The following is a 12,189-nucleotide window of genomic DNA, read 5'->3' on the forward strand; positions in this document are numbered from 1 at the left end:
CGAGAGCCCGAGGCTGGGCGGGAGGAGGGTACCTTCTGCCGGGCTCCGGGTGCTGGCCCAGGGCTCCCTTAGGCCGTAGCCTAAGCCAGGCCCTTGGCGCTCGGGACGGGCAGGCCCCCATGCCGGAGGTAGGGGTGGGGGGCAGCAGGGCTGCGCCCTAGAGGGGCTCCGGCCGCACCCCTCCCCCCTCCCTATCTGGGGCTTGAAGCACCTTCTCCTCCTTCCGGGGTCAGGCCCGAGCCCTAGCTCGGAGCTGGCTTCTCCAAGTCCGGTGTCCCGCCTGGCTCGGAGAAGGTCACCCCTCCCGCCCCGCACCCGTCATGGTCTGGGCGGGCCCCCTCGGTCCCCTCCCAGAGGCGGCTTCATGCCATGCCCCAGGCATCCGTTGTTCCACCCACCCTTCCGTTCAGCATACGAGGTTTTCGGGCTTGGTTGTTTTGTTTTGCTAGAGCTGGGGGACGGCCGTCTCTTGCCCTGCCTGTGTGGGAGCATCTCCCGCGGGGAGGAAGAAAGGCGGGGGGGAGGGGGCGCCCGGAGACCCCCCCCCCCAGTCGCTCTTGCTCCCGCCCAGGAGCGGGGCCTCGTGACGTGGCCGACGGCCTTAGAGGAGCTCCGAAGCCCCCGCTAGCCATGGGCCCCGGGCCACGGCTCTGGCTCCTCTTCCAGCTCCACCTGCTGGCCCAGGTGAGCCCCGACCGGGGCGCGGAGCGGGCGGAGGGTCCCCGGGAGCAGGGGGGAGGGGCGGCCCGCGACCCCACCCCTCCTCCCGGGCGTCTCTCTCCTGCCCACCCTAGGCATCCCCCAGATCCTTCGTGGTGGATCGGGAGCGGCGCGTGTTCCTGCTAGACGGGGTCCCGTTCCGCTACGTGTCGGGAAGCTTGCATTACTCCCGGGTCCCCAGCCAGCTTTGGTCCGACCGGCTCCACAAGATGCGTATGAGCGGCCTCAACGCGGTGCAGGTGTAAGGGGCTTCCCAAACCCTGATCCTCGAGACCCCCTCCTCGGAGGGGGGGACAAAGGAGAGCAGAATGCAGTCGGGAGATGGCCGTGGGGAGTGGGGTGGGGAAGGACAAACGGTGACGGGAAGTCTCCTAGGATTGCAGCTCTATAAAGGCCATCTAAGCCAGTCGCCTCATTTACAGACAGGAATCTGGGGCTCATAAAGCCTAAGTGTCTTGTCACAATGGTAGTGACAGAAGAAAATGAATGGTGGAATAACCTTACCTCTTGAGGCTCCCTGGCTACTGCTGGTAGGGCTTATAACTCAAGCCTCCTCCCCAGACCCCTTCCCACTGTGGGGCCCCTTAACCCTTTTCTCCCCAGTTATGTGCCTTGGAACTATCATGAGCCACAGCCTGGGGTCTACAACTTCCAAGGCAATCGGGATCTGGTGGCATTCCTGAAGGCAGCATCCAGTGAGGACTTGTTGGTGATTCTGAGGCCGGGACCCTACATTTGTGCAGAGTGGGAAATGGTGAGTGGGAGAAGGAACAGGACAAAGCTCATTCATTTCTTTTCTTACTGACCAGCCCAGCCCATTCCTTTCCACCCTCAGTCATCAGCCCTTCTTTTACCTTCTGATTCGTTTTTATCTATTTCAGTATTTCTGTCTTTATGTCCTTTTCAGGGTGGTCTCCCATCCTGGCTGCTTCAAAAACCTGACATTGTCCTAAGAACCTCAGATCCAGGTGAGTTTGGGAATTAAAGACCATTGTTGAAAAATATAAAAGGACAGAAGTTTGGCTGGTCAGGCACTACAAAACCAGAAGGAGATGGTGAAAGTGGTAATTGTAGGTTTGCTAAGTCATTAGGACATCCCAGGTACTTTGAAATGGGCCTGGTGAGTAGAGCCTAACCAGCACATTTCAATTGGGAAGAAGGCCTTTTTGGCATTCAGCCTTACCTAGTTGGGTTGCCACCTAAAGGAAATCAGCCTTAACCCAGCCAGTACAGATGGCAGGGAACCTTGCTATAGGGAGGCCCACCCCATCATGTTTCCTCCCAATTTACTTGGTGGTTCAGGATCTGTTTCAGTTACTCTTAGCAAGTCATTCAGCTGGGCAGGAAATAAGGTTCCTTCCTAAGGAGAATTATTTAGGAAGTTTCCTTGACCAAGTAGGTCACGGTCATGTTCAAGTACTATGGAATGGGTTGAAAAGGGTACAAAAGGGTTGAAAAGCATTGCCCTGAGCTGATACTCAGTGTCCTTGGAGTCATCCAGGAGTGGGACAGTGGGCATTATGGAAAATCTCCATCACCAAGGGGCCTTCCAGCCCAGGCTTGGGGAATCACTGTGGCAGATGCTGTAGAGGGTTTCATGATTCATATGGGGGTTGGGCTAGATAATACTGAGCTCTCTTCCAACCATAAAATTTCATGATTTAGAGCTAAGTGAAACATTTGCTAGGAAACTGAAAGATAACTACATTCAAATAAGATAGATGGTACTAGACCTTTATGATTTTAAGTTTCCAAACAATTCCTTGTTGTTCATAGAGGAGAGAAGTCTCTTCACCTTTTAGTGGTATTAATGGCTCCCTTTTTTAAAGTTCCTCTTTGAAGCTCAGAATCTCAGTGGGCTAATGACTTGTCTCTTTGAATTGATATTCCTTTACAGCAGCACTTTAGCACCTCCTTGGGTAGTATTTTATCCATTTCAGTCCAGTCCAATGAGTATTTAAAGGTACTATGCTAGCATTGGTGACCCAAAGACAAAACATAGCATCTCTGACTTCAAGATGCAAGTCATTAAGCATTTACTTGCTAATTGGAGCAGGGTTTGTGATGATTAGCCAGAATCACTCTGGTGCCAAAGGCCATCAGCTCTCCCTCTTGTCTGTCCTCTCTGACTCTGTACAGGATGCATCGCTTGGTCTTTAGGAAAGAAGAAAGTTAGGGCTCCCTCCTGTTGAATGGCACCTGGGACATCTGTTGGTGGCGTGCCACTTTTCCCACCTTATATGTGTTTCTGGGTTTTTGTCTGCTCTTCTCTTTCACTCTTGTCTTCTACTCTTCCATTTCCTTCCTGTTTTCCTCAGTCTGCGCCTTAAGCCTGTACTGATACCAAGGGCCTGGCTTTACCTCCTCCTTATAGCACTCCAAGGTACAGAACTTCCAGGCTTCCTGGGTCAGAGTCTCAGTGAGCTATCAGGTGGGTGCCTGCTTGGTTCTGAGTTTTAGTGATTCCCATATTCCTCGGTAGGAGAGCTGGAAGAGACCTTTGCCCAAGGATGCTCTGGGTCTGTGACCATCTCTGTTCCAGGAGAGCTGATGGCTGATTGGGGAGAAAGGTGATGGTGGAGCTCACGTAGACTTCTTTCCTTCCAGACTTCCTTGCAGCTGTGGACTCTTGGTTCCATGTCTTGCTGCCCATGGTGCAGCCCTGGCTCTACCACAATGGGGGCAACATCATCAGTTTGCAGGTGCAGAGGCAAAGGGACTTGGAGGGTAGGGAGAAAGGTCTGTTCTACCTTGCAGTCCAAACTTACTGTCCCATCTCTCTGACAGGTGGAGAATGAATATGGCAGCTATTTTGCCTGTGATTATACATACATGAGACACCTGGCAGGGCTATTCCGGGCACTGCTGGGGGATGAGATCTTCCTGTTCACCACAGATGGGCCTGAAGGGCTCAAATGTGGCACCCTACAGGGACTCTATTGCACTGTGGACTTTGGCCCAGGTCACCTGAGGAGAGGGTATGGGTGGGGTCTGGGGAAGGTGCACTCTGACCTGTGACATCATGTACCCCTTCATTTCTACTGCAGCTGACAACATGACCAAGATTTTTGCCATGCAGCGGAAATATGAGCCCAATGGGCCTCTGGTGAGGGGGGCGGGGAAGAGGAGCCAAAAGATAATGCCCATGAGGGAGGGCTTCCCTTGGTTCCTTTTCCTTTCTCCCGCCCTCATCTTTTCATCTAACTCTCCAGGTGAACTCAGAGTTCTACACAGGCTGGCTGGACTACTGGGGTGGCAGTCACTCGACAGAAGATGTAAAGTCTGTGACTAGAGCGCTACAGGACATTCTGGAGTTGGGGGCAAATGTGAACATGTAAGTGGGCTCTGGGAGAGAGTTAGGGATGGTAGCTGAGCTTTCGAATGCAGATAACTTTGGCAAGTCATACCATGTTCCTCAGGTACATGTTTCATGGAGGCACCAACTTTGGCTACTGGAATGGTGAGTCCAGGACAAGTGGGGAGCAAAACCAGGGAAATGGAGATAGTTCTGCCCTTGCAGGACAAGCAGAGAGTGAGAAGTAAGAGGAGGCTGATTGCTACTGTTCCTCTGCTGGCAGGAATCCTAGCTGCTGGGCTAAGTTTGTCTTCTTCTGATCTCCCAGGTGCTGACTGGAAGAAGGTCTACCTACCAGTCACGACCAGTTATGACTATGATGCACCTATCTCTGAAGCTGGGGATCCCACACCCAAACTATTTGCCATCCAAAATGTCATCAGCAAGGTGCCTGTCAATATTATGGATCCCTAATCTTCTCCTGAGCTTAAGAGGCTCAGAACATGGGGGGATTTTTGCAGCCAGGGTGGTAAGGGGGTCCCGTGCAGGTCTAGGTCATTATAGTTTTTTTTTTTAATCCTGATGGCTCCTGACAAAATCTATGTTGGGCTTAGTTCCAGGAACTTCCGCTGGGGCCCTTGCCCCTCCCTAGCCCTAAGATGAAGCTTGGACCTGTGACTGTGAAGCTGGTGAGACCCTCATCTCACTTCTTCATTTGATTCCACGCATCTTTGAGGACTCTCCCTCTTCCCTAATTCTCCTTCTTGTTCTTTCCAAATTTCCTTCTGCTTTTGTAGGATGGTGATCTGCTAAACTTTCTACATGTCCTGTGTCCCGATAAGCCCATCCACACTCATTTACCCCTAACTTTTGAGGCTGTCAAACAGGTGAGGCAATCTACCTTTCTCCAGCTGGCCAGACACCCTCCAACAGTCTTACCCAAGTGTTTAACCCTGCTCCATCTCCTAAATGCTCGTGTTTGTTTTTTTCATAGCCACCTTAATTCTTCTTTCCTCGATACCAGGATTATGGCTTCTTACTGTACCGGACATGGCTGCCCCAGAACTTGACAAAACCAACCCAACTCTGGGTACAGAACAGTAGTATCCATGACCGTGCCTATGTGATGCTGGATGGGGTGAGAACCTCAGTTCCAAGACGACAAGGTCTCCATCTCCTGAGCCCTCCTGCTTCCCACTCTGGCAAACCTACTCCCAGCACCCCTTTGCTGCCCTCCACTCCCTATTTCAGGATGGCTAGCCTGAACCTTTCTCTTTGTTTTGAGGACGGACTGGGAGTTGTGGGGAAGCTCTCCTTGCCCTGGCACGCTTCTGTGATAAGGTAGAGGAACAGCAGTGAGGGCCGTACAGGCTTCCCCTCATTACCTGTCCTGTTCACAGGTGTTTCTGGGGACTATGGAACGAGGCAAGGAAGAAGCATTGTTTTTGACTGGGCAAGCAGGATCCACATTGGATGTGCTGCTGGAGAATATGGGGAGGATCAGCTTTGGGTTCAATCACAGTGACTTTAAGGTGGGACAGCTAGGAATCCCTCTGCCCCATCCCCCTGTAGATCCTCTGGTTTTAAAGTCACATCACTGACTGAATGGGGAACCAGGACTGCATCTCACCCCATCAAGATCCTGTAGGGAAAGTTAAGTGGTCAAGATGGGGGAAAGAAAATGGGATCAAGAGAGGCTCTTTTTCCTGCCTACATGCTTGGAATTACTAGTATAGGCTTTGTCTAAGAGTTTGGTAGGTAGAGAACAAGCTTCATTTGCCTACCCCACAGGGCCTGTTACAGCCTTTGGTCCTGGGGCAAGTTGTCCTCACTGACTGGCAGCTCTTTCCTCTGAATATTGATGCCCTTATGGACTCGGAGAACAGGGTATTTGAGACCCAGAAGTGCAATGTGAAGTTTCCCTCTGGCCCTGCCTTCTACTCTGCAACTTTTCGACTCCCAGGTCCTGCCTGGGACACATTTCTATACCTTCCAGGTTGGACCAAGGTATTTTTTTTGGGGGGGGGAAGGGTAGTGTGTTATGTGTGTGTGTTTGGGGTGGGGTAAAGAGAAAGTAATAACCCTGAGGACAAATGCTTCCCTATTTTATCTGGGAGTCCCAGAGAGGTGATCTGTCTATTCACAAGGAGTACTGATTCTTCCCTTCCCCCACTAGGGCCAAGTCTGGATCAATGGGTTTAATCTGGGCCGTTACTGGACAAAACGGGGCCCACAACAATCACTCTACGTGCCGGCACCCCTGCTTTTGCCCACAGGTGCCCCCAACAGTATCAAACTGCTGGAGTTGGAGCATGCACCAACTAGGACTCAAATACAGTTTCTGGACAGACCTCTCCTCAATTTCACTATCCATTAAAGAAAGATACTGCTGCTGACCTCCAGCTGACTGGCGTAGGGCAGGGCCATCCCAGGCCCAACTTCAGTGAAGTAGGATAGGCCCCAGGGGTGAGGTGGTTCTGTGGCTTTTACCAACTCAGGGTTTGGCAGGAGAGGCTAGTGATGTCCAGCTGAAATACTATTTCTTTATCCAACTTTATTGCATTAAATTTCAGAGACACCATACCCCTCTTCTTCCACACATGTCTCTGGCCCTATTTTTGCTGGGACTCCTCTAACACTCCCTCCTCCTTCTGGCTTTTTGCATCCTTCTTTGGTACCACAGCAAAGGTATGAGTGAGGGTGAAGCAAGAGTTGGGGGAGAGACCAAAAACTAGCCTGATCCCTCATTTCCTTTGGAGCTCCTTCCCCCCAGTAGGCCTGGGGAAGGCTGCTGCAGGGTCAGAACAGTGGCCTTCCTCCCCGACGGTGCTCCTGCAGGCATTGTGTAGAGCAGAAGGAGAAGTCAAGATAGTGAAAAGGGACAAGGCCCTGAAGAGAGGCACCACAACCCCAACAGCGCCTGAAGAGAAGAAAAACAAAGAGCTGGGAGGTAGTTGAGTCTCCCCACAAAGCCCTGCTCTCTCACCCCACTTCCCAACAGTCCTGGTAGTACTGTGCTCTGCCCACTCCCACCCTGTCCTCTGTACCTCGTGTTGAGGAGGCCGGGGATTGGAGGGGCTGCAGCCCCAAGCTGGGCAGCCAGTCTGCGTTCAGCAGCTAAAGCTCTCTGCGAAGAAGAGCAAGCCACAGTAAGGACAAGACGCCCACCGCTGCAGAAGCAACAGAGTGTCACGGCTGGTTAGAAGGAAAACTCTTGAAGCTCTCATCTCACCTTCTCACGGTCACTGAGGGCAGTGAATCTCTGCTGCTCCTCCCGCTCACGCTTCTCCTGCTCCTGTTGTTGGCGACGCTGCTCCTCCCGAAGCCGCCTCGCTGCCTTCTGCTCACGCTGACGAGCGGCTCGATGTGCCTCCATCTCGCCTGTCAGGGGCCCTGGGACCTGGGGAGTTGCAAGGAAGGGATAAGCTAAGCCCCACCACCAGGCAAGGGGAAACCCTCCACAAGGATCTGGAGAAGCTTAGTCTCACCCTGCCCCCTCGCCTTCCCAGCTCTCACTTGGGCCTTGCTGTAATCATGGGCATGTGGATTTTTCTCCATGAACTTGCGGAATTCATTGCGTGTCACTCTGTCAGCTGCAACTGCATATGGGGGCCGGGCACAAGAATCCCTATGGAATGGAGATAGAACCAGGTCAAGGCCCATTCTCCCCAGTGTCACCCAGAGAGACAAAGGATCCAGCTCAAGGCTGTCATTGTTGGGGTCTGCTCCCAACGTCATTCTGGAATCCGCTTTCCTTCACGAACCTGACTGTGGGGTCAGCACCGCTGTCTAGCAGTAGTTGGACCACTAGGCCTCTGCCAGCTGCAGCTGCTGCATGTAAGAGAGTGGACCCACCAGCACCCAATGGGGCACTTAGCAGGGTGAGGACTGTCGTGTCAGAGGGGAGAACCTGCAGCTGGTGCTTCAGCTCTGCGATGTCTCCTGCACGGCAGGCTGCCCACAGAGTGTCCCACAGCTCTTGCTGCTCTGTGAGACCGGTCTCCTCCTGGGAAGGCTGCAGAGGCACCATGTTTTCCTGTGCTGTCTGTGGAAGGGGAAGAGTCATCTCTACACCAGCCCCAACATCCTGGCTCTTCTTCTTCCTTCTTCTTCTTCTTCTCTTGGGCAATAATTCAAACTCACGAAGATCCAGGGTTCCCAGGGTTAACTCCACCAGCTCTAGCTCCACAGGGGAGCTGCCTTCTCCTTCAGATTCTGAAGGAAAAAAAGGAGGGTCACACTAGAGGACAGAAGGATGTGGTCATGGCATATCTGAGCTGCTGTTTAGGTAACCCTTAGTGGTAACTACTATACTGAATACAGGAAAAAGGCTGCCAGTCTACACTGTGAAGATTAGCCCAGCAGGGACAGAGGATGATAGTGACTCATAATAATAAAGGCAGCCAAACCAAAGGCTCACAGCTTTGTTTTAATAACATCTTGGCAGCATGGTAGCTTTTGATCAGAGACTTCAATAAATTGACATACAGCAGGTCTGCCCTGAGAAGTCACCAAAACAGTCTGTGGCTCCTAATTCTCCACCTAGAAATCAAAGCTGCCCTGGCAGACAGCCATTTCTATTGTCTCCCAGAGTAAAGCACAAATCTGAGTTGGAGAGCTAGGGATGGAAGGTATATGCAGTCAGGCTGAGTCCAATACACACAACAGAAAACAAGATGTCCTTGTGGAAAAAGAGGAAGATGAACTCAAATTCTGGTACCTTTTTGCCTGAAACACCTAGAGAGGGATAGAAGTTCAATGAGGCATGAGACAAACTCCTTGTACTTCACAAGGAGACTCACCACTTGGCCCAAGGACCTCAACATCATCACTTGGACCCTTCTCCTGAATGGGCGTCTTCTTTTTCTCACTTTTCACTTTCCAGTTTGTCTGAGGAGAATCTAATCTGGTCATTTCCCTTGGGTCTTCTCCTGTACCAAAAAAGGAGGCTGTGACCAGTAGACTCCCCAGTAGGCTCAGAAGAAGGAATACCAGGGTCCTCACCATGAAGATGTGGCTGGGGAGCCCCACAGGGACCAAATGGTTCCCTTTTCCCAGAATTTGGGTCAGAGAGTAGGAAGAAAAAATCCGAAGATCTGGGCTAAGCTCTCACCATGAATATGCACCATGGCCAGCACCTGAAGTACACGCTGAAGCTCTCGGAAGGTGGGTCTACGGGTAGCAAGGGGAATATCCCAGAGACGGGGATCCCCCCGGTGCAGTGGTGCTCCACGGCCCCCGAAGAAGAGAGCCCGGCCAGATCGGGGGGCTCGCAGCAGTATAGTCCCTGCCTCCCCCAGTGGCCCTGCCCAGCCTGGCTCTGCCAGCAGCTCTCGCACCTCCTGGAAGAGACAGCAGCTCAGCTCCACAGGCCATGTTCCATCCTCCAGCCAGACAGTGACTCAGGAATCAGATTGAGGGAAGACATAGGAGGATTAAAAAATTAAAGGGAGTAATGCCCCTGGAGATTTCCATTCTAAAATTCCTCCTTAGGAAAAAGTAATGTTGGTGATTATTTAAAAAAAAAAAGGGAGGGGGGCAAAATCCTTCCTATTCTACTTATGCTTGAAGAAACTGAATTGAAGAAGAAACTTTTGAGAAGAGATTCTGACCCACCTTGTACAGCGCAGCTTCGTTGTAGCGCCTCAAGTTGGCTCCGGCAGAACGAGAACCTCCAACCCTGGCATCCTGAACAACCTGGGCTGTCCCCCGCCGTGCCCGGACAGTGTAGCGGTGAAATGTTTTGTGTGTCACTACATCTCTCCTGTAAATAGTATATTCAGTCCAGAAAGTCAGAGAGCTTTTCTGAGAAACTAACCCTGGACTCATCTCAGCACCCCATTCAATTTCCTGCTCATTACCCTCTGAAGATGGCACCAGCAAAGTGACCAGCTGCAGCCATGAGGACTACACAGCATTGAGGACCCCCAGCCTGGAGGGTCTGCAACAGCAACTCTGCCTCCTCTGTGGGAGCCTACAAAGATAAGGAGGGAAACATTAGCTCAGCCTGCTATATCTTCTGCAATCTGCTCTCAGAACTTAACAAGTCACCACTATAAGCAGCTCCACGATACAGTATAGTACTGGCCCTGGAGTGGGGAAGACCTGAGTTCAAATCCAGCCTCAGACACTGTATACCTTGGGGAAAGTCACTTCAACTCTCTCAGCCTCAGTTTCCTCATCTGTAAAATGAGGATGATGATAACAGCACCAACCTCCCAGGGTTGTTGTGAAGACAGAGATATTTGTAAAAGGCTTTGCAAATTTTAAAGTGCTACACAAATGCTAGTTATTATTACCATGCCACCACCAAAGTACAGACTAGCTCAGACTAATACAGAGTACACTCTAGCCTTGAAGCCCCAGGTTTCCCACCCCTGGACTAGCTCAATCCATGACAATGTTCCTATGTGTAGCCTTTCAGCACAGTGCCTGGCACACAGTAGGTGTTTAATAAATGTTTGTTCTATCCATCCAAACTCGGGGAAGGGATGTGAGAAACAAATGTACAAAATGGAAGTCTAGGCTAGAAGGGACACAAGGGTCGGAGCCAACAAAGAAACTGAGGGGGTCACTTACCTGACGAGGCCCCAGGAGACATCGAAAGGCAGAGAGGAATTGGCCCCGAGCGTTACCGAAGAGGACACGGTGTGGGTGAAAGCCCTGGTGGGGGTCTGGTCTTCCTAGCTCCACCACCTCCTCATTCAGTGTATCTAAGCCCGCTAACTCCCTGTTTTCTGTGTCTGCGTCCGAGTCCGAGTCTTCTGAACCTGAGATGCTGGAGAAGTCTCCTGGGGACAAGTCAGGGGCCTTGTGTTATACCCCTCAACCTTCCCCGACTCCCCAGCTAAACCCCCTCCACGGGCTATACTGTCCCCACTTGTCACCTGAACAGCTCTGCTTCTCAAATTCGTGGGCAGATAGGGGAGGCTGGCCCTTGAGGCGTTGCTTCAGATTAAAACGATGCCAATCCGACGTGTAATGCTCCCTCTGGTGGAAAGCCAAGGGGAAGCCGACTGGGCATGAGCCCAGCACCACCGATGACGGGCTCCCGTCCCTGCCCGTCCCTGCCCGTCCCTGCCCGCTGCAGTCTGGTACCTGATCTTGGCGGCTTTGGAAGGACCGCATGCAGGCCGAGCAAAACATGCGATCGGAGACTTCGGTGTGTCCCTTGGGGACGTGGCCCCTGGGGACGCCCTGCTCCTTCTCAGACTCTGTAGTGAAGGGAGGAAACCTCAGGGAATGTCCTGGGGGCCACTGGACAGTGACCACTAAGCAGAATGGGCGTTAACCAGGCCTCCGACCCTTCTCCCCTCCCTAAACAAGGCCCTGGCTCATCTGGTGCGGCAGATGTTCCGGAAAGGGGCTGCATAGAATGAATTTTTAAAATCCATTTACTTAGGGGCAGCTAGGTGGCGCAGTGGATAGAGCACCGGTCCTGGATTCAGACACAACATTAACTAGCTGTGTGACCCTCGGCTAGTCATTTAACCCCATTGCCTAGCCAAAATAAAAAATAATAATTTTTAAAAATCCATGTACTTAAATAGCACTGAGGATGCTAGTAGTTCATGATGAATTCTGTATTTTTGCCCCCAAACCCCCAAACAGCACACCCACGTGGTAATTTCAGATTACTGCACTGGGTTTGTTTACAGCACACCCCCGCGCATCCTCCGCACAAACACGAAGGCGGAGTCCTGCGCCCGTACACTGTTACAGGAGGGCCCCCGAGGGGAGCCCGTGTCGGGAGCCCCCACCTCTAGCCCAGGGCCCACGGCTACCTGGGCCGGCCGGGGCCCGAGCCAAGGCCGCGCCCTGCGCCCGGCCCACAAGGCGTAGGCCCTGCAGGAGCGGGTCGCCAACCCGGAGATCAAACACGGACACCGAGGCAGGAGACGGGGCTTGAACCGGACCGGGCGGCATGGCGGCGGCAGCAGCAGCTTCCACGTCCAGCAGCCGGGGCGAGAGTGAGGCTCCCTAACCACCCGCCCGTTACCAGGGCGACGGGCTCCGGCGGTGACTGCACAGTGTCGGCGCGGCCTACGGGAAGGTCCTCGGCGCACACGCCGCCTCAGTCCCACTCAGATCCCAGAAGCACCACCTCGGGTCCGTCACTACGGCGCCCCACAAAGGACATTCCGCACCGCCGTCTCTTAGCCTCTCCCTCTAAG

General features: G+C 52.7%; 2 protein-coding genes across 6 annotated transcripts; one reads left to right on the top strand and one right to left on the bottom strand.

Moving 5' to 3' along the window:
* The first annotated feature begins 32 nt into the window (after nt 1–32).
* GLB1L (galactosidase beta 1 like) lies at nt 33–6,612 on the top strand. 4 transcript variants are annotated; one of them, XM_021002719.2, is made up of 17 exons: nt 33–128; nt 572–684; nt 795–961; nt 1,324–1,474; nt 1,628–1,688; nt 3,328–3,422; nt 3,508–3,682; nt 3,768–3,826; nt 3,933–4,054; nt 4,140–4,180; nt 4,344–4,462; nt 4,630–4,704; nt 4,813–4,902; nt 5,040–5,153; nt 5,416–5,547; nt 5,807–6,022; nt 6,192–6,612. In XM_021002719.2, exons 2-17 carry the CDS (start codon nt 631–633, stop codon nt 6,390–6,392), a joined length of 1,872 nt encoding a protein of 623 aa, XP_020858378.1. In that variant the 5' UTR covers nt 33–128; nt 572–630; the 3' UTR covers nt 6,393–6,612. The 4 variants fall into 4 exon arrangements, with proteins under 4 accessions (XP_020858378.1, XP_020858374.1, XP_020858376.1 ...); XM_021002715.2 differs by lacking the exon at nt 33–128 and having other exon boundaries at nt 268–684; XM_021002717.2 differs by lacking the exon at nt 33–128 and having other exon boundaries at nt 268–684; nt 5,807–6,011; nt 6,192–6,411.
* ANKZF1 (ankyrin repeat and zinc finger peptidyl tRNA hydrolase 1) lies at nt 6,550–12,133 on the bottom strand. 2 transcript variants are annotated; one of them, XM_021002721.2, is made up of 13 exons: nt 11,800–12,128; nt 11,114–11,229; nt 10,903–11,005; nt 10,595–10,806; nt 9,877–9,989; nt 9,632–9,779; nt 9,129–9,357; nt 8,818–8,946; nt 7,780–8,230; nt 7,532–7,643; nt 7,248–7,415; nt 7,063–7,142; nt 6,550–6,935 (listed from the first exon to the last, which is right to left on the bottom strand). In XM_021002721.2, exons 1-13 carry the CDS (start codon nt 11,939–11,941, stop codon nt 6,815–6,817), a joined length of 2,124 nt encoding a protein of 707 aa, XP_020858380.1. In that variant the 5' UTR covers nt 11,942–12,128; the 3' UTR covers nt 6,550–6,814. The 2 variants fall into 2 exon arrangements, with proteins under 2 accessions (XP_020858380.1, XP_020858381.1); XM_021002722.2 differs by lacking the exons at nt 6,550–6,935; nt 7,063–7,142 and having other exon boundaries at nt 7,327–7,415; nt 7,504–7,643; nt 11,800–12,133.
* Nucleotides 12,134–12,189: the final 56 nt, after the last annotated feature.

This window comes from Phascolarctos cinereus, unplaced genomic scaffold, assembly GCF_003287225.1.
Source record: "Phascolarctos cinereus isolate Bilbo 61053 unplaced genomic scaffold, phaCin_HiC Scaffold_7;HRSCAF=346, whole genome shotgun sequence".
In the NCBI taxonomy this organism is placed as follows: Eukaryota; Metazoa; Chordata; class Mammalia; order Diprotodontia; family Phascolarctidae; genus Phascolarctos; species Phascolarctos cinereus.